We start from the raw sequence: 27625 nt of genomic DNA, 5'->3' as shown, positions 1-27625 counted from the left end.
GTCATAGGTTTCGGCGAAGCCAACGAAGTAACTCGGCAGAAGTTCACGAAAGTTCACGAGAGCATAGTTCTCACGCAATATGGAAACGTTGCAGTTTATCACCATAATGTTAATCTAGTGATGTCCGTTAGTCACGATAATTTAAGTGGGTTGCCCTTAACGCCGTTTCAGCCGCCTGTTGTTGATGTTGTTTAGGTGTTTCTGTCAGATAAGAGTGTGTTCACTTGAAACACTGGCACGCGAGCCTTCACAGTCTCCTTGCTCTTGCCGCCAAAAGCTTGCGCCCTAGTACCTCAACTTTTTTATAACCCCAAACTGAGGTAAAAACTACCTCTTTCTTTCTTCTAATATGTTATAAATCAACTGAGCTACAGTAAGTTTATTGGAGTTTTGTCTCATCTGAAGTAATTACATAATGTGGGCGCGTAATTTCTAATTTTATCACTAGCAAAATAGTCTCTAATTAACTAATAATACTGTAGCTCATTTTGGTCACAGACCAGTGACTGTGTTAGTTTGGCCAAATTAACCCTCACGATTTCCCTTTCAGAATGAGTGGAAGTGGGGCACAGTCTTTGTTTTTCCTCAGTCTTCCGGACCTGAGGAATTTGTGTTCTGTAAATATGTTCTTCCCGAAAAGTTACGATGAAGGGGAGTTGAGAAACAAACAAGTGAAAACCTGCAGGTGAAAAGACGAGTATTATGTTTTAAAATACTTTTACTGGTAGAAGTGTGCTTTTTTTTTTAAACCCCACATGCATTCATAATATCTAGATAGATTATCTTTAACTTGTGATTTCAAGCACATAAAGTGTGATTAGATATTGTTAGACCCTTATATTATTAGGGTTGAAATTATGTACTTAAAGTCACCATGAAATCAAAATTGACAATTTTATGTAAGGAGCCCCTAAGGGGACATGGTGGTGAAAAAAAAAAAATAGATGCGAGGAACAATAATAAGTCAGTGCATTTGCATTTTCTCGCAAATGTTTTGCATTCCCCAGAGAAACTTTGCGTTCGCTCGCAAAACCTCCGTGTTCCCTCGCAAAAACCTTTGCGTTCGCTCGCAAAACTTTTGTGTTCTTTGCGAGTGAATGCAGAGTTTCTCGTGGGAATGCAAACATTTTGCCAGCGTACGCAAGTTTCTCGGGGGAACGAAAAACTTTTGTGAGAGAATGCAAAAGCATTGCCAAATAATTTTTTTTTTCTCCCATATCATTTTTTTTTTTTCTTCACCATGTCCCTTTTGGGGCTCCGTAGTATTGGATTTTAAAGACACATTCTTTCTATTTAACAACTAGGCAAACAGACCCTATGGTTGTATCAATCACATGTATTACATACTTCCACTTACTGACTAAATAGAAAAAAAAAGCTTTTTTTTTTTTTTTTCTTCTGTCTTACAGGGAGCTTGTTCTCTTGCATTCAGACATTGTTGCCTCACCTCTGTTGGGCCATTTTGGGGGCATCACTGTTATAATGACTGTAAGTATGATATATTGTGTGATATCAAATATAATTTACAACCAGCTTTAAACTAAAAAAAAAAACATGTATATATACATACATTTATACAAGTATATGTACATACATGCATATAGTTATAGTATTCTAATTCTTGAAAATTTTGCCAATCAATTAGAATTTTTATTCTTTCATGTATTTGTGAGTGTTTACTTTTAAGCAGTGATTTAACTATTTATTTAGTTTGATTGAAATGTATCTTATGGATTGGCTTGAAAAACTGTAGCGAATAATTGTGTAGGATGAGAATTATTTTTTCTATTCATAGTTTTCAGTCATGTGACTGGTGCAGAAACCCGGAGGGCAAAACATCCATAAAACTGCAGCATAGGCCTGTCAATTTTACATCTGTTTCAAGCCACAAATATTTATATCACACCTCAAAAGAAGAAAAACAAAAATATGTGAACAAAATGCAAGTTTGGTCCACATACAGCTCCTGCTGCAGTATTTCAATCACTAAAATCAGCAAGACGTTCTAAAACGTTTAATGTGAAAAACACTCAAAGAGCCTGCATGTACTAAAGCATTAATATTAAAAGATCAAATTCAGTATACAAACAATTCAATAATGCGCTAAGTGGTTAAGTGTTTTCTTTATAATGGTTTTCTATGGAAAAACACTTAAAGGGTTAGTTCACCCAAAAATGAAAATTCTGTCATTAATTACTCACCCTCATGTTGTTCCACACCCGTAAGACCTTTGTTCATCTTCAGAACACAAATTAAGATATTTTTGATAAAATCCAATGGCTCAGTGAGGCCTGCATTGCCAGCAAGATAATTAACACTTTCAGATGCCCAGAAATGCAGTTTGAAACACGCTCCGAACCGCTGATTTGAAACAAAAGATTTGTAAAGCTTCAAAGCTTCATGAAGCAGTGTTTTGAAATCGCCCATCACTAGATATTGTTGAATAAAGTAGTTATTTTGTTTTTTTGGCACACAAAAACTATTCTCTTCGCTTCATAACATTAAGGTTGAACCACTGTAGTCACATGAACTGTTTTAAATATGTCTTTAGTACCTTTCGGGGCATTGAAAGTGTTAATTGTCTTGCTGGCAATACAGGCCTCACTGAGCCATTGGATTGAATCAAAATATCTTAATTTGTGTTCTAAAGATGAACAAAGGTCTTACGGGTGTGGAACAACATGAGGGTGAGTAATTAATGACAGAATTTTCATTTTTGGGTGAACTAACCCTTTAACAGGAAACTGCATTGTGTTTATACTCCAGGTTTACCTTCTCGCTTGTACATAGTATGCATCATTAATAAGGTGCATATTGAATTTGGTCTTTTAGTATCACTGTCTTACAACATTAGTACTTAATACAGCTACAGACCTGGTAATAATGACAGGCGGGCAGTGGAGGAAAGTCTTGTTTTGCCCTCTAGATGGGCATTCTTATAAGGGAGTTTTTTCCAAAGTCATGTGATATTTAGTATAATGGGTTTATGTGACACTTATTACAAATGTATTTAAATTAAAAGTTTGAACGTTCTGTAATTGCTGTTTAAAATATAAATGATTAACACAAACATAAATCTGATCATTTTAGTTTAGTCCTGTTAGGATCAAAAGGAAAATAAGTAGTATTGCCCTAATAAGAACCTGATTGGTGTATCAATTATGCATACAGTATGCATAACCCAAATACACCAATCAGGTTCTTATTAGGGCAATACTACTTATTTTCCATTTGTCATAATTGAATCTATATCACACATTCCACATGATGTATGCATGCAGAAATAAGGCTGAAGAAATATTTAATGTTTAGTACGCTTAGCATAAACCATAATTTGACGTGTCTACTAGATGAATTAACCAATGCTCTTGCTCACAAAATGCAACTTTGTTTTCAATAAAAAAAGTGCAACGTAATTATATGATGATTTGAATTAATGCCGTAACATGAATGACTCCGTGTCAGGAAAAACGTTTATGATTTATAATGCTTTTCCTGTCAGTACTTGTTATTATTATTCTTTTTTTCCTCAGTGTTCGTGATATGTGCATCACCTCGCGTGCATGTGCACCTGTCAGTGAAGTTCGTGGTGTTGCATATGCGTGCCTTCTCATCTGTGGGTGCGTGTGTGCGTGCGTGTCAGCACAGCTCGTGCTAAGGCATGTCCCGTGCGAAGCCAAATATTTGAGGCACATTCCTCACACTCTGTCATTTCCTTTCCTGTCCTGAACTAAGGCCAATTAAATCAGCACTTCACACAGTGTGTCAAAAGCAGCTAACAAGAAGCCGTGGTGCCCCTTCAGTAGTGCTTTGATTTGATTCTGATGCACATTTTACAAATGTTGTGAATGTGTTGTCACACTTCAATGGGTGCACTGGTGAATAATTGACTATGTTGTGCTTATGTAACTTTCATGGCTTTTGTACTTGTGTAGCTAAAAGGGGAAAGATGACATGCCTTTGTAGCAATGCAACTCCACTGAATGAAGTTCTGAATGAAGTTTTGTGTGCTTTTTTTTAAAGGATTAGTTCACTTCAGAATTAAAATTTCCTGATAATTTACTCGCCCCCATGTCATCCAAGATGTTTATGTTTTTCTTTCTTCAGTTGAAAAGAAATTAAGGTTTTTGAGCAAAACATTCCAGGATTTTTCTCCATATAGTGGACTTTACTGGGGTACAATGGGTTGAAGGTCCAAATTACAGTTTCAGTGCAGCTTCAAAGGGCTCTACACGAACCCAGATGAGGAATAAGTGTCTTATCTAGCGAAACGATCGGTCATTTTCTAAAAAGAATAAAAATGTATATACTTTTTAACCACAAATGCTTGTCTTGCACTGCTCTGCGATGCGCCACGCATTAAGTAATAACGTTAGAAAGGTCTCCCGTGACGTAGGCGAAAGTACCGCAGTAGAGTGGAAAAACTCTCATATTCTCCTCCAACTTCAAAATCATCCGACATCGTTGTTTTACTTTTTTTGTAAAGGCTGTTTGACTTAGTCTTTGCACAATTGCTATGTAAATACTTCCGCCTACGTCATGTGTGAACTTTCCAACATAATTATGTAATGCGTGGGGCATCGCAGAGGAGTGCAAGATGAGCATTTGTGGTTAAAATGTTTATAATTTTAATTTTTTTTTAGAAAATGACCGATTGTTTCGCTAGATAAGACCCTTATTTCTCGTCTGGGATCGTGTAGAGCCCTTTGAAGCTGCACTGAAACTGACATTTGGACCTTCAACGAGTTGTACCCCAGTTAAGTCCACTATATGGAGAAAAATCCTGGAATGTTTTCCTCAAAAACCTTCATTTCTTTTCGACTGAAGACAGAAGACATAAACATCTTGGATGACATTGAGTAAATTATCAGGAAATTTTAATTTGGAAGTGAGCTAATCCTTTAAGTCCATGATCTCTAGCTTTTGATCCTTGGTCCTGATGTAGCATGAACGTGGTATTTTTTGTTTAACTGTCCATTCTGATTGTTCCCTGCACTTTGTCTTAGATTACATTTCACAAGAGAGGTATCATCCAGGCCTTTGCACAGAAACATGGTCTACAGGTTAGTCTACAGGAGATTTTTCTAAGAATATGTGTGTCTGTGTCTTGTTTTTCCAGACAAACCTCTCAAATGTTCATGTTGCTTCATGAGTTCAGTCTGATCTTAAATCCAGTCTGACACTATTTGTCTGGCCTGAACAGTGTCTCCACTGCATCAGAATATACACTACTACAATTTTTTTTTTTTTATGTTTTTGAAAGAAATCTCTTCTGCTCACCGAGGTTTATTTGATCAAAAATACAGTAAAACAGTAAAATATTATTACAGTTGTAAATAGCTGTTTTCTATGTGAATATATAGTAAAATGTAATTTATTCCTGTGATCAAAGCTTAATTTTCAGCATCATTACTCCAGTCTTCAGTGTCACATGATCTGTCAGAAATCATTCTAATATGCTGATTTGCTGCTCAAGAAACATTTTTCAATGGTGAAATCAGTTGTGCTGTTCAAAAGTTCAAAATAACAGCATTTATTTGAAATACAAATCTTTTGTAACATTATGAATGTCTTCACTGTCAAGTTTGATCAATTCATTGTGTCCTTGCAGAATAAAATGATTAATTTCTTTAAAAAAAACCCCAAACTTTTATTTGCACAGAATTGTGAAGAATGTCGATCTAGTCTGATGTAAAAGTAAATTCTGATATGACTTTTCAGACTTACGTTGCATTGCAAAACATCAGACCTGTATCTGATTTTGGACCACATGCAAGAATGAAAGATCAGATTTCATGTTGTTCACACTGTTATGAAATAACAGATCTGAATGACATTAACAACAACAGCAACACAATTCTGATTTGGGCCACTTTTGCTTGCAGTGTGATTATTTTGCTAATCATAGTCTCTTTCTTTTTCTCTCTCTCTTTTTCCCCTGTAGTTCAACCCTCCTCAAAGGGTATTTCCTGCCATTCTGCAGACATGTTTGTCTTATTCATTGTCTGCTAAACTGGCCCCTAAGTGGAACAAAGCTGGCCAATACCTCATAGCAGGTGAGAGTCAATATACCAGAGGCAGTGTACTTAAAAAGCCTGAAACATTCCTATGTAAATGTGATTGTAGTAGTTCACAAAATTACATGGTGAATTTTGGTGGATTCATATGATACAGGCAATAGAAAATGACATTATTGATCACTGTCAAAAGGACTCTGATGCCTTTTGTGGAGACAGTCCTTCCCTAGTGTAGGGTGAAGTTCACTTTGTGACTGCTGCGTAATCTTAACTGTCGCTTCACCTTGAGCCTTCTTTCTAGTAAGCATGAGTAATTCATGTAGTCTAATAGACTGGATGATCCCTTCATCTCCTTTACTGAGCTAATATTTTTATTGCCTTGACTCAAGGTCAGCAATAGTCAGCTCAGTTTAACTAATAGAAATGAGCTAAGATCTTTAAATTATGGAGTACAACAGTGTTGTCATGAATTATCACTGTGAAGGTTTAACATCATAATTAATTTTACTAATTAGAGGGTAACATTTTACAATAAGGTCTCATTTGTTGACATTAGCTAATGCATAAACTAACATGAACTAACAAAGAGCAATATATTTTGACAGCATTTATTAACATTTGTTAATGTTAGTTATAAAAATGTTCATGTCCGTTCACAGTGCATTAACTAATGGTAACAGATACAACTTTTGATCTTAAAAAATGTATTAGTAAATGTTGAGATTAACATTAACTAAGACTAATAAATGTTGTAGAAGTGCTGTTCATTGTTAGTTCATGTTAAAGGGATAGTGCACCCAAAAATGAAAATCCCATAATTTACTCACCCTCAAGCCATCCTAGGTGTATATGACTTTCTTCTTTCAGCCAAACACAATCAGAGTTATATTAAAAAATATCCTTGCTCTTTCAAGTTTTATAATGGGAGTGAATGGGGCCATTTTTTTAAGCCCAAAAAAGCGTATCCATCCATCATAAAAGTAATACATACGGCTCCAGGGGGTTAATAAAGGCCCTCTGAAGCGAAGTGATGTGTTTTTGTAATAAAAATATCCATAATTATAACTTTATAAACTGTAATCACTAGTTTTCGGTAATGGCCGTACGCGAGTCTAGTTGCAGTGGAAGAGTGACCTCTGACCTGACCCATATTGACGAACAGGGAAGTGCAGAGGATAGAGCAAAACAAAACACCGCTCACGAATTAGAAGTCTAAAATGAGAATTTTTAAAGAGAAATGTCAGAGGAGCTTCAGTTTGTTGCCCAGCTCTATTTGTTTGAACTGTGAGAGGTGTCTACTCTCACCTAAACTTATGTTATTCCTACGTCATACGCCAGAACTCAACTCTCTCGTGAACGCGCGGACGGACGTTTCCGGAAGCTAGTAATCAGGGTCGGCGCCACGAGGGTGCAAAAGGGTGCATTGCCCTCTCAGATCTGATTTGTGCTCCCTCAGTTTCAATTTGTCCACCCTCCACCCCCGAAACGGGATTGATTTGAACCCTTTGAGAACGATCGCACCGTTATGATTAGGACGCTCATTGCGTCACTGCTAAATTCAAATGTGCTTTTGCGCTTTTTCTGGCACTGAGCCAGAGACGGACGTGCTGAGTGCTTTTCATATATCACAACTATTCAGTGTTTTCAACCATGTAATGTTTATTTGAGGTTTCAGACATTTAAAGAATTAGTTAACTTTAAAATCAAAATTACCCCATGATTTATTCACCCTCAAGCCATCCTAGGTGTATATGACTTCTTTCAGACGAACACAATCGGAGTTATATTAATAATCACCCTGATACTCCAAAGCTTTATAAGGGCAGTGCACGGAAACCACCTGTTTGAAGCTCGAAAAAAGTGCATCCATCCATCATAAACGCACTCCACACAGCTTAATAAAGGGTTAATAAAGGCCTTCTGAAGCAAAGCGATGCAATTGTGTAAGAAAAATATCCATATTTAACATGTTATAAAGTAAAATAACTAGCTTCCATTTTCAACTTACGAAAAAAGCGTAACTGATGTCGCGTAGGACGTAGTGTAAGTGTTTTGAACTGCGAGAGGCGTTATACTGTCTTTGTAAGTTGAATACGGAAGGAAATAAAAAAGGAAAAATTTAATAAACGCGATACATATCTGTCATAGTGTGGCTGCATGACGCATTGCCAAAGAATTAATACGGTCCTAAATAATGTTCTAAAATAACGGTCGCCTTAAAAAACTCACGCTTGGACATCAGAATATAGATATAGATATAGAATATAGATATAGATATAGAATATATTCTCCCCGCCCCGCGATGGCCCCCTCAAGAATTATGAATACCCCCCCCAGTTTATAATTATGGATATTTTTCTTATAAAAATCCATTGCTACGCTGCAGAAGGCCTTTATTAACCCCCTGGAGCTGAATGAATTACTTTTATGCTGGATGGATGTGCTTTTTTGGGCTTCAAAAAATGGTACCATTCACTACTATTATAAAGCTTGGAAGAGCCAGGATATATTTAAATATTTAAACTTTGATTGTGTTTGACTCAAGAAGGTCATATACACCTAGGATGGCTTGAGGGTGAGTAAATTATGGGATAATTTTCATTTTTGGGTGAACTAACCCTTTAATTTATGTAGTTAACTAATGTTAAGAAATTAATCCTTATTGTAAAGTGTTACCAATTAAAGTAATGTTAATTAATCTTGTAAGTATGTGTGATGCTTCTAATAAAGAGATCAGTTAGCAAGTTAAAATGATCACATGATAAGATAAGCAGACCTTGTGCTGGAGGCCGGGCCTTGAAAGTGTGTGTGGCACTGTCCCTGAGCACAGTGAAAGCTGTATTCAGAAGTCTTTGGTGTTCTCTATCAAAGCTGAGCAGAGATAATTTACTATAATTAAGTGTCTTTTTTATGAATATGTGAGGGTTTTAAAACACACGTCATCAAAAATTCTTCCAAATGATGTTACCAGATTGCAACAGTCCCCTATCACAAGGCTTTTTAATGAATTACACAGTAATCTTAATGCAGTTTGTTTCATCATCTAAGAGTAATACTGACTTTTTCCTCCTTTTCCAGGAAAGGATTTCCTCAGTGACTCTGGAAAACTAAATGCAGTTGGTAGGTGGGAGGCGTCTGTATACTTTGGCACGAGACACTGCCGTTTGTGTTCACAGTGTTAGACTGTGATTTCTCTTGATTGCTGGCATGGAGTGACTAAGATGGTGGATTACTTGTATAGAACAACACCTAAATGTATTCCTATTAGTAAATACAACTTTTTTGTTGTCCCAGAGTCTCACTGACTATATTTACATGTGCACCAATAATGTGATTTCCAGTAATCAGAGTAAGGACTTAACCGCAGTAAGATTGTTTGCATGACACATGTGAACCTCTTTACTAACGTTTCCATGCAATTTTCATTATTCTTATTATTCACTAAGAATTGTGGTTATTTTCACTGCCATTATTCACACTCCTCAATGCACAGCACAATAATGAACTCACATATGGCAGGCGTGTTACTGGCCACTGTTTTAATCTACTTACTCAATTTATATGGATATATAGGATTTTTTCGCCACACCTAAATGTCTTCATTTTGGTGTTTTATATTCATATATATTCATATTATATTCATATTTTATATTCATATATCAACATTGTTTCTTCAGCACCCCAAAAATGTGATGCATTCTTTACCACTGTTTATGAATCTGCGCATGACAATATCATCCATGTACGTCTCAAGCACATGCTCACTTTGGTCCGAGTTGAATAGATGCGATCTTTACATGCCTGTTTATTGCAATTAAAATCAGTATGCTCACATATTTTACTCTGATTATGGTCACTACGATTATGAGCTTAATCACATCAATTTGATTGAAGTATTTACAAGAGGTAAAGTTTAATCACAATATTGCCTAAATCTCATTAGAATTGCATTTTGAGGGTGCATTTAAACATAGTCACTGTTGGCCCACTTCTAAATAACTTTATCCCAGAGTCATTTGCACTTTCTGAGTCATGTTTTAAGCCACCATTTATAATGTTACACTCTACCCTAAATCCTAGATGCCTTTATGTTCATTCACTAACTGATGATGACACAGTTCTGCTCTCTTGTATATTCATTCACAGTGCTTGAGCTGAGTATCACCGAGACGCAACTGTGTGTCAGTGTGGAAGCCAACACGGTCAGACTTCCCTCAACTGTGGTGAGAAGTCAGACACCTCCAGCCTGCGTTCACAATCCCAAGTCTAGCCTCTTATAACCTATGAACCAATTTACTGCCATTGTCAAGCATTATACCTTTGCCTCAGTTCATGCCCTATGCCTTAGTCACTTATCTTCCTTTCGTCATCCTGATTGTGCTGAGTGGACAGGAGAAGGAAGAGCTTTTCTCTCCATTGTTTGTTACTGTTGATTTAGATTACTAGCTGCACCCAAGTGGTGTGCTTGTTAGTGCCTTTGCTGAGTAGTTTAGAATTAAAACAACAAAGAGTGTGTGTGTGTGTGTGTGTGTGTGTGTGTATATATATATATATATATATATATATATATGTATATAAAATCAGTCATTATAATCATAATTGACTTAATTATACATAAATGTATTTTAGTATATTTATAACAACTATAAGATTATATAAGTATTAATTTAAACATATTTAATATTATTGAATACATTTGCATATAAATAAAATATATATAAATTAGGGTGGTCAAGCAATTACAATTTTTAATCTAATTAATTACATGATGTGGCGATTAATTAATCTAATTAATCGGAATTTAAATAGCACATCAATTTTGGCTGAGAAATTACCCCCCAAAAGGTAATTTGTCATTATTGTGTAAAGCCTCAAATAGACATTACAAAAAGTAGCTTCAGAAAGAAATATTTTATTCAATTCATCGGTTCAACATAGAATATTTTACACATGAACTTTTGGACCATGAGTTTGAGTAAATGATGACTGAATTTTCATTTTCGGTGAACTATACCCTTAATTTTTTATTTTTTTATATGAAATTGAATGTTGTAATATGAAATTATTTTTTAAATAAAATTAGACTCTAAATAAGAAACTAAAACTGCCAGTAGGTGGCGGTAAATGTCTTAATGATCAAGTCGTTCACTCGTTCTTTCTATTCATTCAAACGGCTGATTCATTCTGGAGTGAAGTAAATGGTTCTCTTCAGGCTTGTTGGACTTCACAGATCGATCGGTGTATAACATCAAAGTACCGCGAGAACATACGGCTCTGTTTGCTTTTGAATCGCTCTGGCTGTACTTTGATGTCATACACCGATCGGTCTGTGTGTAACGCCGCTTCTAGTCCAACAAGTCTTTTATGAATGATCCGCTGAATCATTGGTTTCACTCTGTTCAAAACACGGATTCAGAAATGAAACGCTGCAGTGCATTGCGCGGAGATGAACAGTTCTGCTTTGTCTTTATACAACCCGAATTCCGGAAAAGTTGGGACGTTTTTTAAATTTGAATAAAATGAAAACTAAAAGACTTTCAAATCACATGAGCCAATATTTTATTCACAATAGAACATAGATAACAAAACAAATGTTTAAACTGAGAAATTTTACACTTTTATCCACTAAATGAGCTCATTTCAAATTTGATGCCCGCTACAGGTCTCAAAAAAGTTGGCACGGGGGCAACAAATGGCTGAAAAAGCAAGAAATTTTGAAAAGATTCAGCTGGGAGAACATCTAGCAACTAATTAAGTTAATTGATATCAGTTCTATAACATGATTAGCTATAAAAGGGATGTCTTAGAGAGGCAGAGTCTCTCAGAAGTAAAGATGGGCAGAGCTGTGAAAGAGTGCGTAAAAAGATTGTGGAACACTTTAAAAAACAATGTTCCTCAACGTCAAATTGCAAAGGCTTTGCAAATCTCATCATCTACAGTGCATAACATCATCAAAAGATTCAGAGAAACTGGAGAAATCTCTGTCCGTAAGGGACAAGGCCGAAGACCTTTATTGGATGCTCGTGATCTTTGGGCCCTCAGATGACACTGCATCACTCATCGGCATGATTGTGTCAATGACATTACTAAATGGGCCCAGGAATACTTTCAGAAACCACTGTTGGTAAACACAATCCGCCGTGCCATCTGCAGATGCCAACTAAAGCTCTAACATGCAAAAAGGAAGCCATATGTGAACATGGTCCAGAAGCACCGTCGTGTCCTGAGGGCCAAGGCTCATTTAAAATGGACTGTTTCAAAGTGGAAAAGTGCTCTATGTGCTGAAATTGGCCTGCCTGCAGTCCAGATCTTTCACCTATAGAGAAAAATGTCAAAGATGGCCACAAACTCTTCAGCAGCTGGAAACCTATATCAGGCAAGAATGGGACCAAATTTCAACACCAAAACTCCAGAAACTCGTAACCTTGATGCCCAGTTGTCTTCACACTGTTTTGAAAAGAAGAGAAGATGCTACACCATGGTAAACATGCCCCCGTCCCAACTATTTTGAGACCTGTAGCATCAAATTTGAAATGTTCTCATTTTCTGCATAAAATTGTAAAATTTCTCAGTTTAAACATTTATGTTATCTATGTTCTATTGGCTCATGTGATTTGAATGTCTTTTAGTTTTCATTTTATTCAAATTTAAAAAACGTCCCAACATGTCCAGAATTTGGGTTGTATATAATAATACATATCTACATAGACAACTATGATACACAGATCATATATTTGCATAAAATCTGTTGGTAAATATTAATTATATTTAAAGAAATAGCTGTTTAATAACACATTCTTGGGATAATAATTGAGATAAATGAGACCAGTTATTCACAGTAAGAATGTCCAAAGCTTTTACTGGATTGCAGTATTTCTTGTTCCTGTTTTTGTGTGAGATATTAATTCATGCTCTTCTGTCTTCTGCCAGATAAAGGATTTTGATTTTCCTGCTCCTGTGGTGAAAAGCTTCCTCCATACCAATGATGCTGTGCTGCATACAGTCATGCCAAATAACTGGTGCCATGTTCTGCCAAGGTTTGTGTGTATGTGCAGTTAGACTGCTTTATACCGCATTGATGCATTTTTACAGCAGTTACTTTCTAGAGCTGTACTGTTGCTCCACAGGGCATCATGGGGGGAAAAAGTCCTAATCATAATTTCTTTTGTTGGCAGTATTATATTTATGAATCAATGAATCAATACTTCTCCTGCATTGTTGTGTGTGTGTGTGTGTGTGTGTGTGTGTGTGTGTGAGCAGTATGAAGAAAGGCCAAATCATTAGCATCAGTCGCAGGATTCCACAGGAAAGCCCATTTCAATCTTACATGGAGTTTCAAAAGCACTGGAACAACATGGTAAACTCACCACAGAAAAACAAATAATATTAGCACACACCTCTCCTCAGTAAGCCTTATGATTTCAAGGCTCAACGCGATAAGATTTTTTTTACTGGCCCGGCCCTGCCAAAATTTTTACTGGCCCCACCACAAAAAAGTAATAAATAAATAAAATAAAATAGTCCTAGTTATTCTTTCAGTTGTTTTTGATCCATGTAACCTTAATAAGGTTATGACACCAAAAACTACTAGCCTAACTCATATAAACTTTAAATATTGTTACAGACGGTAATAAAATAAGAACAAATAATCAATTACAAGCAATCGCACAAGTACAACAGAACAAACATATACAAATTAAATAAACGGTTCTTTTCAGGTTTTTCATGTAGGTCTAAACTAGATTTTCAGATACAGAAATAGTAATCAAATGTAAAATATCACTGCATAGTCTTCACTATGTCATGTCATTGTGTACTGCGTCACAGAAGCTGAAGAACGCTTTTTGGACGTAAATCGGATGCGTATGGCTGTCGCGCCGAAAGCTAGTTATTTTACTTCAAAAGTTTTATATAAGAATATTTGTCTTAAATAAATGCATTGATTTGCTTCAGAAGGCCTTTATTAACCCCCCGGAGCTGCGTGGAGTATGTTTTAGGATCGATTGATGCACTTTTTTGGACTTCAAAAACGCATCCTCCAATTACTCTCATTATAAAGCTTGGAGGAGCAAAGATATTTTTAATATAACTCTGATTGTGTTTGGCTGAAAGAACATAGTCATATACATCTAGGATGGCTTGAGGGTGAGTAAATTATTAGGTAATTTTCTTTTTTGGGTGAATCCCTTTAACCATCAAACGCATCATAATGCAATAATAAATTCAAAATAGTGTTTTGTTACTGTATTATTAAATTAGAGCAAACAATTTACAGAATACTTTAGCTTTTTCATTGACTGGACTGAACCTCAGTACAACAATGTGGCTTGGCAGTTAATGGTGTCTCGGTGTCTTACAGTTTTTGTTGCTTACAGTTAGTAAATCGACTGTCATCCTGATGCTGCTGAGACTGAAAGTGTTGCACTGTCACGCAACTCTGTTAATATGTGTGTGCGTGCGCAAATATAGTACTGTTTGGGTGTGTGTGTGTGTGTGTGTGTATGTTGAGCACTCTGATCCTCTTCTGTTTGGATTAGAGGTCACATTGTAACCTTTGGTCACAAACAGACTCTTGAGGCATGGCTTTATCAAACAGATTCTGTATGTATGTGCAGACATGCACGATTGCCCATTTATATTGTGTATATACACCATCTGTTCAAACCCAAATCACATCCAAATATTTTGTTTGAAAGCGCTCGCTTGCTTACAAATATACACTAACACAGGTTTTAAGCGGCAGATTTTGTTGTGTTTGTCTATTACTTAATGTCACTAAACTGTATTAATGTTCCTGTCTTTGTGTAACTGTCTCTGTCCCTGTAGCTTTTCACTTACTCTTTTCTCTTTCTTTTTAACTGTCTCTCTCGCTTGGTTTAGTATGGATATCAGCTGCCCTCAGAGAGTGAAGAGGAAGTCATCTACTGCAGTGTGTACTTCAAACCAATAGGTGACAAGCTGTTCACGTATCCTTTTAGTAAAGTCAGGTGCTCTAGTTTATGGTCATTTATCTGTTATAAGGTATTGATTTCATCCATGTTTAGTGTATATTTTGCTCTCAGGAAATGACATAAACTTGCCCAAAACACCAATTTATAGTCCTTTTATGCTTGTGCTCTGTTTACAGCATTGATGCCAGGATCTGAAATTGTTTTTCAGACATAAACTGGTTGTCAAATAATTAAGATTTTTTAAATGTTTTTTAAAGAAGTCTCTTCTGCTCACCAAGGCTGAATTTATTTGATCAAAATACAGCATAAACAGTAATATTATGAAAAATTATTAAATATTATTTCTATGTGAATATATTGTAAAATGTAGTTTATTCCTGTGATCAAAGCTGAATTTTCAGCATTATTACTCCAATTTTCAGTGTCACATGATCCTCCAGAAATCATTCCAAACTTTTGGCCGGCAGTGTAAATTGTACTGGATTACAAATTGAATGTGAAAAGTAGTACAGAGGTCTGTCTTAGACTGACATTCATGCAGCATGATAATGACACCTAGTGGACATGAGCCAGGCAGGTAGTCGTGGTGAATTGGGTTGAACTCTTGAGAATTTAGCTGTGTTCAGACTGCACTACTAGCATCCTGTTTACTACAAACTGTGAACACTGAACACTGCCAACATGTGAAACAGTTTGCATTAATCAACATTTCAAACATTTGAAGGTTTTTTTTTTTTTTTTTAGAGACATTCACAAATATGTCTAGAGTCTAAGATTAAAGCTTAGAAATGTGTGTACTTCAATGTGTGTTTCTTGTTAACATATAATGCTATATTTGGAAAACTTCTATCAAGTCATAATGTGAGTTGTGATATCGAGAGTGATCAGTGAATGCAGTTTTATTAATTAAAGGGGTCCTTAATTATGATTTCACATTTTTTTAACTTTAGTTAGTGTGTAATTTTGCTGTTTGAGCATAAACAACATCTGCAAAGTTACAATGCTCAAAGTTCAATGCAAAGGGAGATATTTTCTTTTAAAGAAATTGCTTTTTAAGGACTACAACAAATGGCTGGTAGGGACTACAATGAACTTCTTCCTGGGTTGGTGACATCACAAACCCCAAAATTTACATAAACCCTGCCCCCGAGAACACACAACAAAGGGGGCGAGGCCATGTTGGGCTGCTTTAGAGAAGAGGAAGAGTTGTTGTAGTAGAGTGTTGTTACCATGCCGTCATTTTACGCCGGACTGCTTCACAAACGAGGGTCAATTCAACGCTGGATTTGCACAAAAGATTAACATGACCACACATGCTAGTCGATGAGTTGAATCAACTCCACAGCAACTACATAAATTTATTTACTAACCATTCAGAAACGTCCAGTTGCACTCTAAAAGTTGTAACTTCTTCCTGAGTCTCTCCATCAGTGTCCGACTCCGTTTTGAACAATGTAAGGCTGAACACCATTACTGACAATCGTCATTTTGGCTCCGTGAGATTCTCCAGCTTTGTTGTTGTTGAGCAACCGAAGCACGAGCTGTTAAAGCTCCGCCCTCTTTTGGAAAGTGGGCCGGGAGTAACAGCTCATTTGCATTTAAAGGGACATATACAAAAAAAGGTGTTTTTGCTCATTTTTCATCAAATTTGACTAGCTATAATAAATGATCTGTGGGGTATTTTGAGCTGAAACTTCACAGACACATTCTGGGGACACCAGAGACTTATATTACATCTTGTAAAAATGGGCATAATAGGTCCACTTTAAGTAAATTAAGTAAAAATCCAGTTTTGTGTAAACACTGATGCCAGTACAAATGATGAATCAAGAAAGGGATGATAAAAATTATTTTGACTGGTTCCTTCATAAATGGAAGGTCAAGTGTTTTATCTCTTATGCTCACTGAGGCTGCATTTATTTGAACGAAATGTAGGCAATTAAACAGTAATATTGTGATATATTATTACAATTTAAATGAACTGTTTTCTGTTGTAATATATTTTAAAATGTAATTTATTCCTGTTATGCAAAGCTGATTTTTCAGCATCGTTACTCCAGTCTTCAGTGTCACATGATCCTTCAGAAATCAGTCTAATATGCTGATTTGCTGCTCAAGAAACATTTTTGATCATTATCAGTTGAAAACAGTTCAGCTGCTTAATATTTTTGTGGAAATCGTAATACTTTTTTCAAGATTCTTGAATATGAATGTACAAAAAAAAAAAAAAAAAAACTTTATTTGAAAATATTTTGTAACTCTTAACTCATTTTTCATAAATTTAATGCGTCTTTGCAGATGGAAAGTATTTCTTTAAAAAAAATAAAAATCTTGCTGACCCCAAACTTTTAAACAGTTGTGTACATAAAGAAAATCTGTATTCTGTATACAGAATACATACTCTAAACTGAAGAAATAGTATGAGTAGCAGCCTTCATCTGTGTTTCATCCCAGCATGTGCAATGAGTCAACTCATTCCCAAACATGTTTCTCACTATTAATATACAGTAACATAACCCCCGTTTTCATGGGGGTTCTATGCACATAAAGAATCAGGTCTGCATTTATATCACACATTGCAGGGACAAACACTATAAACAAACACACATAACATTTTTAATAGTGCCACGTTTGCATAGTAGCTTTACAATCTTATTTATAACCTCTTTGATCTTTTAGAAAGCTGTGATTGTTTTCTCTATCTTGGCAGTCAGAGTTATGTATCCTTAACTTCCTGCTCAGATATCCTTTGTGCTGTATACGCACTCAGCCAGTACAGTGCTTTCCCAGAGTGGACCTGCAGGGGGTGCTGGGAAGCTTCACTTCAGATCTGCAGGCTGGACTGGAGAGTGTGTGTGGTTTTCCAGTGTGGATGACCTGCAAGCCTTGCTACTACAGCAATGAACTGAAGAGACCAGTCACGCAGGTATTACATACACACGTGTCCATAAACACAAACATGGACTCCACTTACTCTCCTGCGGAATAAAATAAAGTAACAATCAATTGGATTTGACATCAAGTACTGCACTCTGCTGCTTAGTATTACATCTGACATTGTCTTATTTGTTATGACTATGCTCATCTGCAACACAGATGCAACTGGATATTTTCCTTTATGAATGTTCCAAAGCTGTTGAGATGCATGTGTTATCCAGATTTTACATTCATTTTTGCAAAATAAGGATTATGCACAGTAGAAATCTCCTTTTAAACATGGTTTGTAGACATTTTGGGAAACTGCCATGTGGTCGTGTGGTGTGGCATGCTGTTCTCTATCTAAAACTAAAGTTGTTTTTTTACAGCATTTTGCAAATTTTTTTAATGAATATGCATGCTTTTATGGCCTGATGTTAATTTTGTCACACCACAATTAAAAATCAGTTAAAAAGTGATGAAATATGGTGAATAAATGAAAGGAAATGGTGATATTTTATAAATAAAAACGAAATATTTAAAATTATTGAAAAATTAATGGATCCGCAGCAGATTATTTCTTTGAGGCAGCAGAAAAAAAATAACAATTTAAAAAATAAGATAAACCCTTTAATTTAATCAGATCATTAAAGCCTGCATTTACACACTTTTGGAGTTCATTTAAAGATTAATTTAAAACCAAAGTTGTTTTATACAGAATTTTGCACATTTTCCTTATTATGCATGCAGCTTTTATGTTCTGATTTTAATTAATGTGTCACGCCACAAGTAGAATATAGTAAAAAGTTAAAAAGGAGATTAAATACGGTGAATAAATTAAAAGAAATGTTTGCCAGTTACAGACCGATGAAAAGCATCGTTCCCTTTTACACCCATATAAATTTTAATCTAAAATGTTGATGCTGACTGAAGTCCTTGGACACGTTATACATCAACAGCCCACATAAGTGATCAAATGAGACAGCATCTCAAAACACTTCACTGCACATGCAATGCTTATTAATGATTGCAGCTTTCAACAAGATCAGAACCATCCACTCCAATTACAAACAGCAAAATGCTGACAAAGACGTGACCTGGAGGGTGATGCACATACTCCAACAGGGCGCACAGTGGTGTGTCAGTGACCCAGGTCTGGCTTGTGTCATTTCCTGGTCACATTCCTCTTCTTCTTCACACTGACTATGAAAAATTGGCAAAAGCCATAAAATAAAGATCAAAAATGTATCTATTGGCATTTAGGTGCCCCAGTTATCTGATTTACACTTTTTGTGGATGATTCGTTCAAACGGCTGATTCAATCAAGAATGAGGCAGTCGTTTATGAATGGGTCATTGAATCTTTGACTCAACCGATTCGTTCAAAACACATTAGCTAATAAAAACACAGTTGAGTGTCGCCGTGAGATGCGCTATGGTTCTGCTGTGATCTTTGTTTGGAACTATTTTCGCTGTTGAAACAGAACAAAAACAGTCAATACTGCATTTAAAATGTAATTGATTTCATTTTAAGTAGGCCTACTTGCTTATTGAACTTGTATGAAATCAGTGTCTTATTTTTAATCGTGATGGTGTTGATAAACTCTTTGCCGTGTAATGTTGCTGAACTGTATCATATGTTATAAATATAAAAACTCGTTATTTTGAATTTTTACCGCAGTATGTTAACACAGTTTCTTTGTCTGTGCTATGCTCATTTGTTTTAATTTCTCCTCGAGAGGCTGCGCGAGCCTCAAAAGCAACCTTGTTACCGTCAGTACATTATACATTATATATTATTATCCTCTATCGATCGCCACTTACACTAAATGTGATAAAATCAGAGTCATTCTCGCATTTGGTGATTCCCTAGTTATTTCATTTATTTATTTTTTTGTTATTGACGTTTTAATCAGGCCTCTTGTTCTCTTTCAGTTGCCCTTTCAAAAAATCCATTTGTCTCGGACAAGCATTAATGTCGAGCCCTGTGTAATAGTGTCCTTTCCATCTTCTCTCTTCAGCTCTTTACATTTTACACGCTAGTTAGCTCCATGTTACGTGACAACGGAGCGCAGTGAAAGGCAGTGATTGACGGTTAATATTAAACTAAAATCTGCTTTAAACTTAAGAACAAAAAGATGAATTTTAATTGGTTGTGTGAAAGAACGGTAGACCGGTCACTGTATCAGCTCACAGCAGGCATATACTGTGCAGTAATTAACAAACGTTTTGTAGAGGAATGAAATCAGGTCGCACCTCAACAATTATTTGCACTCGCACACATGCTCCCAAATATATTTTGAGGCCACACACATTAAATTTAGGGAGCATATGCTACCAAAATGGTTGCAATTTCGAGCCTTGCTAACATTTGCTTAAAATATAATAACTTGCCTGAACTCACAGTGAAAGTGGAGCGAATTACCTCATACACATATGAGAAGTGTTTATATGGACAAAGAGGTTGTGGTATAGTCTGCCTACTAAAACAATCTGTCATTTTGTAGGATAATTGACGCTTGTCATTAAATACAAAGAATACAAGTAAGAGTTTCCAGTAAGAACAGTATCTGATACTACATTAGATCATTTCTTCCATGTAGTTGTTGTTGGCGTGTGGAGGAGAGTCTAATAGTCAGCCAGATGGGTTAAAGTTTAATTTATACTGGCCAGAGCTGAGGGTTGATGTTATTAAAGTTTGACAAATGCTGTGAAACGTGATTTGAAACACTATATGTGCCGTTCCCTGTGTTGGTACAGATTGAAATCTGGCGCAGAGGAAGCTTTCATTAATCTCACATAGACTATAATGATTGATAATGGCAAAATTAGGCAGCAATGATTAACTGACTGTTTAATTCATGTTGGATGTAAAAAAGCATACTAGCTCCAGGATCATTATATCAACATACTTGTTCAACACAAATTATCGTTTGGCTAAGAGGAACCTTACAGATTTCGTTATCGGGAAAGTATTTTTCCATGTCTCACAGATCTGGAGGTAGAGTTGGTCTGCCATGATATAACAGGATGTATTTGGGTCATTCAAGTGTTGCAATCCATGTTGAAGAAATTCCATATTTTATAAATGTTATCAAAAATTAAATATTAAAAATTATTGAAATATTAATGGAATAGTTGTAGTGGATTATTTATTTTAGGCTAAAGAAAAAATAATGATTTAAAAAATATGATAAAGCGTTTAATGTCATCAGATCAATAAAAATTGCGTGTACACAGACACTTTTAGAGTTCATTATATCAAATAATATACATTTATTATTTTATAGTTGAAATAGCTGAAAAACAGTGTTGTTTATTATTTTGAATATTTATGAATTATAATATATATTATAAAATAAATGATGAAAAAAACTTTCGGTTTACAAAAACTCCATAAATGTTTAAAAAGTTGTGAGTTGTGAAAATTACATGATCTAGGACAGGGGTTTTCAAACTGTGGGTCGCAGAGTGGGAAAAGGTGGGTCGTTAGAAATCACAATATTAGGGCAATTTTCAAATTGCAAAGGCTGCGATTTAATTATATAAATATATGAGCACTGTTTCATGAAGCGTGCACGTGCAACTTGTTGTGATAACAGTTTTCAGCGTCTCAGAGCGGCTGCATGAGATCGCATTACACCAGAGAATTCAAATGTCACAAAAGGCTGATTCAGGTCTGGGCTGCGTTTCTCAAAAGCATTGTGAGCTAAGTTCATCGTACGATGCTTTTGGGCCACGTACACACTGCAGCTAAATTCGGTTGTCAGTTCACGTTTTAGTGCTTAATCGTGTTCTTTACACACACAGTTCAGTAAAATACGGGAGTGACAACCGCATTCTACAACCGAATTAACCGCATTTACAGAAATTCTATTTTATTGTGTACGGAACCGAACTGAGCAACTAGTTGTTATAATGTTTTTTAACATTCATCGGAGATGTGTCTCCCTTCTGTATGCGCGTGAATCACATAGAAAACACAAGCCTTGACTCATTCGAGTTGCCAGATCTTGCTAGTAAAATCAGCGAACAAGAATAAGCCCATAATAAACCGAAATAAATCCAATGCTTTATGCTGAAAATAAGACTAAAATATCGCGATTCATGTCTGCTCACTTTAATAACTACATAAACCAGTTCGCTTTATGAGACGAGCTTAAACAACAAGCCCAAAAACAACATTTTCATCACATTTTTGAGAGTGAGTTGTGTTCCGTACACACATTTATTGATAATTTAGGGGATTCACTCCTGCATTTAAATGCGGTTGTCACTCCTGAAACTTACAGTGCGTACGTGGCCATGGGAAACGCATTCATCTCTGTCGTCTGTTCAAATCAGCGCTGTTGTCTTTTAGAGATGTGGTCGTAGGAGTGTGTTGTTTGCGTTCCCCCACATGCATTTGGCTACCTACCAACACATAAAGAAAGTATGTATGTAAAAAGCATTTCACATGTTCACACACGAGCATGAGAGTGTATTTTGCGATGAACACCGCGATGAGTTTAACAACACTCGCAGCTCGGATCGCAGTTATCCGACAAGCGCGTTTCAAGTTTGATAAAAGCTTGATAGTTTAAAGTCTGTAAATGAAAAAATTAAAACGTAAATATTAGTATTGAATTTCTTAAAATTTTTCTGCCATGCCATCAGTTGAGGCAGCAGACTCACTTGGTTATTCTTCACATTATTTCAGCATAGCCATTAGGCTGCTATTTTAATGCTAATGACATTTTTGGATAATGTACAAGTCTGTATTGCAATTAAACTTATATGTCATTCATACTATGACAAGGAAAATTAAAATCTGCTCTAAAGAGAACTAACGCCTCCCACCCCCACCCCACATTCATGCTTTAAAATGATTTTGGTGGGTCTTGAGATTATACTTGTCTAGGTGGGTCCTGGAATGGAAAAGTTTGAAAATCCCTGATCTAGGACCTTTACAACCTCGTTTTCACCTGCATTAAATTCAATATGGTGTCTAACCTGGTCTTTTATGTGCACATTAACACAGTAACTTTACACTGGAAATATGTCTCCATTCACAGAATTGTTTTTTCCTTATATTTTTAGTCCTCTGGGGCCCTGCCTGTGAACGTGACAACAGAAAACAGCAGCAGGGCTGTACTCAACCAGCTTCCCAGCAGCTGCCCACAGGACACAGCGAAAAACCGCTACAGTCAGTGTGACTCAACTGGAAAACAGACTGAAAAGAAAAAGAGACCCAGTTTGGATTCATCTCTTGACCAGAAAGGCTGGACTTCCTCCAACTTGGCAACTCTGTCCTTTTTCTCTTCCACAAATGTTCACTTTACTCACATCCAGTCACAGTCTACACTTGTTCCAAGACCAAAGCTTGTACCAATCTTCAAAAACAAATCACAAATCCCACATGTGAACACGACTGAGATCCTTGCAGTGAAACAGCAGAAGGGGTTGGAAGGGCAGACGCAAACAGCAGTCATCAAGCCTTTGTCACCAGCCCCTTCTAACCAGTTCTCCAGGCCTCCAGCCCCTGAGCGGGTGACTTTACCATTTTTCAAGAATAAGGAAAGAACCAACAATGGAGTCAGTAGGATTCTCCCACCCCTGCCTTTTGTACAGACACAGCCCCAAACCTTGCCTGAGATCCCCAGCAATAGAGGGGTAAGCAATGCAACCAAACAACAGTTTGTCCTGCACCATTTGTGCTGTAAATCAGAATGATTCCTGTTCAATTCCTAAGCAGTTAGACTTAAAGAGGACCTATAATGCTTTTTTACATTTTCAACTTTCATTAGTGTGTAATGTTGCTGTTTGAACATAAAAAAGGTCTGCAAATTTACAAAGCACAAAGTCACTCCAAAGGGATTTCTCTTTATCAGTGCGCACTGTTTCTGAACTCCCTGAAACGCCTCCATTGTAGTCTTGAGTTTTCTTCCAGGAACGAACACGTCACAATATTCCTCATTTAAATAATTCCCGCCCAAAGCATACGCAAAATAAAGGGGCCGGGCCTGGTTGAGTTAGATCGCGGCTATGGTAAGGGGCAGGACATTTCCCGAACACTCTCAAAGCACTTGACCTATCACAACACACTAGTCCAGCCGACCAATCAGAGCACATTGTGCTTTTCGGAGGGACGGGCTTCATAGAGACAGGAACTTAACAGGGTGCTTCTCATTTATTATTTGTGTATCCTCGTTTTCTTTCCTTGCTTCCTTTCCTTGCGTCTCAGCTCCACCCCCTGTAGGATGCAAGGGAAGGATGCAAGGAAAGAAAAAATGAGGATGGAGGTATCAAAGGAAATGTTATTTGTATATTGGAATGTTCTCGTTCACTCGAGCGTCACTTCAAAGCATCATCAGCTGCACTCGAGGGATCTTCCCTCATGTTGTTCAAGTTTGGTTATTTAAAAATTTCATAATAAATATTAATAATGCAAGATTTCCCATTGATATATGTGAGATGTAAATTTATTTAAACTGCAAAAGTAAAGCACACATTTAAATTATTGTGACAGATGTTAAGGGGGAGGAGAATGTATACATGCGTTAGGATTTTTCGAAATGAAAAAGACTTCAACATAGGATACACCAGTGTGTCCTCGCTCATGACTCCTCAGGAAGCTTCCTGGCTCCTCGTTCCTCGCCTCCTCGCAGTGCAATTAGAGAATTAAAATACCCTTCAAGATGGCTGAGTTCAATCGGTTTCCGGGTCACAGGCTGGAGGATGTAGGAGTGAGGAAACGAGGAAGCATCAATTTGAGTATTAAGAAGCACCCACAGAGTGTTACTGACAGACTGGAAAGAGAGGAGCTGCAACAATGTCAAATATGTGATAAATGTTTTTTGAACATTCAAGCATGAAAAACTATTCTAGTAGAGACCAAAACAAACTCAAGACTTTGAAAAAGAAAATAATATGGCCTCTTAGTAAATGCATGGTAAGCTTTGCACTGGCAAACACCACTCACATTTTCCAACTTAGAAAATGCAAAAATTTAGTGTGTAAATTGCTGTATTTCTCATGGGACATCTAACACAGTCGATAAAGGCAAAGATTTAGCAAGGCTAGGAAAATTAATTGGTGTAGTTTCCTGAAAATAATTGATGAACCTACATGAATGATTAAATATGGGGTGTAAAGAGAGATGTGCAGTGCTTCTAATGGATCCTGTCTCACCATCTTACAGGGAGACAAGTTTGAGTCAAAACCAAAGAGACTTAAACAAGGTGTGCAGGATGTGGAAGTGTATGCGACAAGCAATCAGGTACTTCGGAATATTATTGTACTTATAATCTCTTCTGTTTTTTTTTTAAATTGCACATATATAATGTTTACCATAGAAATATTATTTAAAATAACATCTCATTGTCTTCAAAGCTCAATCAATAAGCCATTTAGTTTCAGTGTTGGTGTAGTTACGGTGTTTCACCTTAGCATTTTGCTAAACAGCAGAGGCCCTGCAGTGTGACTGCTCAGTGACACCTATAATCCAAATGAAATCCATTACAAGCCTGGCATGTGTTCATGATCTTGATTGAATGTCATTAAGAGAGAAGATGAGCTCATATATTTTCTTTATGATGGAGGCTACTAACAGGTGCAGCCATATAAAAACCCATATCAGATCTTTCATCCGTATTATTTGTAATGTTGCCATTTCTGCTTCCATGTTATGGCTTGATGGCTGCCCTTGGACAGTAGGAACAATAATACAGCACTTAGCAGAGGTTTGCATCAAGATACACTGTTGCTGCATCCGAAATCAAATACTTCCCTACTATACAGTATGCGAAAAACAGTACGCCGACAGAGTAGTATGTCCGAATTCATAGTATTCGAGATTCTGAAGTGCACATTCGATGGACACTTTACTATCCCATGAGGCCACGGGAGAGGATTTATGAATGGAGGTGAAGCAACGCAATTGACACTAGTAGGTCACATGATAATGACAACATGGCGGATGTAGTACGTCCGAATTACATTCATACTGCACACACTCATACTATATAGAACGTACTTTTTTAACTGTCGTGAAGTAAGTACAAATTCAAATGTAGTACCTACTCAACAGTACGCGATTTCAGACGCACCGTATGTTCAAAAGTTTGGATTCTTTTTGAAAGAAATTGATTTATATATCAAAATGATGCTGTTCTTTTGAACTTTCTATTCATCAAAGAATCCTGAAAAAAGTATCATGATTTCCACAAAAACATGAAGCAGCACATCTGTTTTCAACATTAATCAGAAATGTTTTTTTGAGCAGCAAATCGGCATATTAGAATGATTTCTGAAGGATCATGTGACACTGAAGACTGGAGTAATGCTAAAAATGCAGCTTTGCAACACAGGAATACATTACACTTTAAAATACATTAAAATAGAAAACTAGCTATTTTAAAATGTAATATATCACAATATTATCATTTTTACTTTATTGACTGTATTTTACAGTGTAGCCTGAACATAATAAATATGCTTACCAAGGATTTCAGAAATATTTACTTTATTTTACAGTCCTGTTCCCCATGTACATACTATGTATTTATTATAGTAATTACAATTACTGGGTAATAACTAGGTACTAACACTGAAATTACCCCTAAACCTAACCTTAACCCATGTAGTTACCTTATATTACCCAGTACTTTCTTAGGTAAGTACACTGTAAGTGCACGTACAGTAAAGTGCAACCAAAAAATCTTACTGACCCCAAACTTTTGAATGGTATTGCACAATACTTTAAGCTACCATATAATTAAAGCACTTATCGCTCAGTTTAGCATATTTGTACCATATTTAAATCCATTCTTTAGAAGATCATTACAGACAATGTTATTTATTGTGGTTCTAAATATAATTCAGAGCTGTATATGAAATTAAGTTAATAATGTGTTTCCCAGCAACTAAGGTTTATTTATATTTTTCTGTTTTCAGCTCTCAAAGGTCAACTCAGCGACTCTGCAGGCATGGTTGAAGAGTCGAGGGATCAACGTGTGCTCAAAGGATAAGAAAGAGGAGCTAATGTCAAAGGTCATGAAATGTCTGAGTGAAACCTAGGTGTGTTGGGTTGGGTTACTCGCCTAAAAAAAAAAAAAAAAACACACACACACTATAGAGAGCTTGCATACTGAGTTTTTGTTTGTTCCATTGATAAACTCCATTGACACTGACAGTTCAATATGATTGCCATGATTTACTCCATGTTCATTACACATGACATTTAAGCAAGACTTTGTAAGCTAAAATCTGTTGTTTAATTGGATCCAGAGTTTAGAGAGAGCTGCAGATAAAGAAAAAAAACATGCAAATTTTTTTTTGTATAGTGGTCCTTTTTTGTTAGCATGATGGTCATTTGTCAACCATCAAACTTGCTGTTACATGTAGTGCAACTATTTATTAAAACTCTGTACTCTGACTTTAATCAAGACTTTGGAAATGACCCAGAGGTCTTTGTCTCAAATGTTTCTATTAAATTCTTTAGAAGTAAAATTGGACACAAATGAGACAGTTATTGACATACCGTAAGAGTACAGAGCTGTATAATTAATGAAGATAACAGCTCAGGGGGAATTTAAAGCTGGAATTAATCATGAAATCTCTTCTTTTGATTGCATACTTCAGAATTTTGGTAAATTAATCTGTGAGATTGTTGTAATCTCATCTGATATGAGATCTAAATGAGGCACATGTGAGATATTAGTTTTCTCAGTGATCTTGCCAAATTCCTAACATACAGAATTTC

The 27625-nt window shown here is 36.2% G+C and overlaps 1 protein-coding gene across 4 annotated transcripts; it reads left to right on the top strand.

The window, feature by feature from the left end:
- The first annotated feature begins 30 nt into the window (after positions 1–30).
- LOC127505746 (uncharacterized protein C18orf63) lies at positions 31–27304 on the top strand. 4 transcript variants are annotated; one of them, XM_051881520.1, is made up of 14 exons: positions 31–320; positions 551–685; positions 1410–1488; positions 5007–5063; positions 5945–6056; positions 9096–9137; positions 10164–10240; positions 12948–13054; positions 13278–13374; positions 14898–14983; positions 17711–17894; positions 22963–23535; positions 25064–25141; positions 26818–27304. In XM_051881520.1, the coding sequence occupies exons 2-14, from the start codon at positions 552–554 to the stop codon at positions 26938–26940; spliced, it is 1749 nt and encodes a 582-aa protein (XP_051737480.1). In that variant the 5' UTR covers positions 31–320; position 551; the 3' UTR covers positions 26941–27304. The 4 variants fall into 4 exon arrangements, with proteins under 4 accessions (XP_051737480.1, XP_051737479.1, XP_051737482.1 ...); XM_051881519.1 differs by having other exon boundaries at positions 31–685; XM_051881522.1 differs by lacking the exons at positions 13278–13374; positions 22963–23535; positions 25064–25141; positions 26818–27304 and having other exon boundaries at positions 31–685; positions 17711–17774.
- Positions 27305–27625: the final 321 nt, after the last annotated feature.

This window comes from Ctenopharyngodon idella, chromosome 23 (assembly GCF_019924925.1).
Source record: "Ctenopharyngodon idella isolate HZGC_01 chromosome 23, HZGC01, whole genome shotgun sequence".
NCBI classification, from domain to species: Eukaryota; Metazoa; Chordata; class Actinopteri; order Cypriniformes; family Xenocyprididae; genus Ctenopharyngodon; species Ctenopharyngodon idella.
This window is presented reverse-complemented; position numbering and strand designations above follow the sequence as displayed.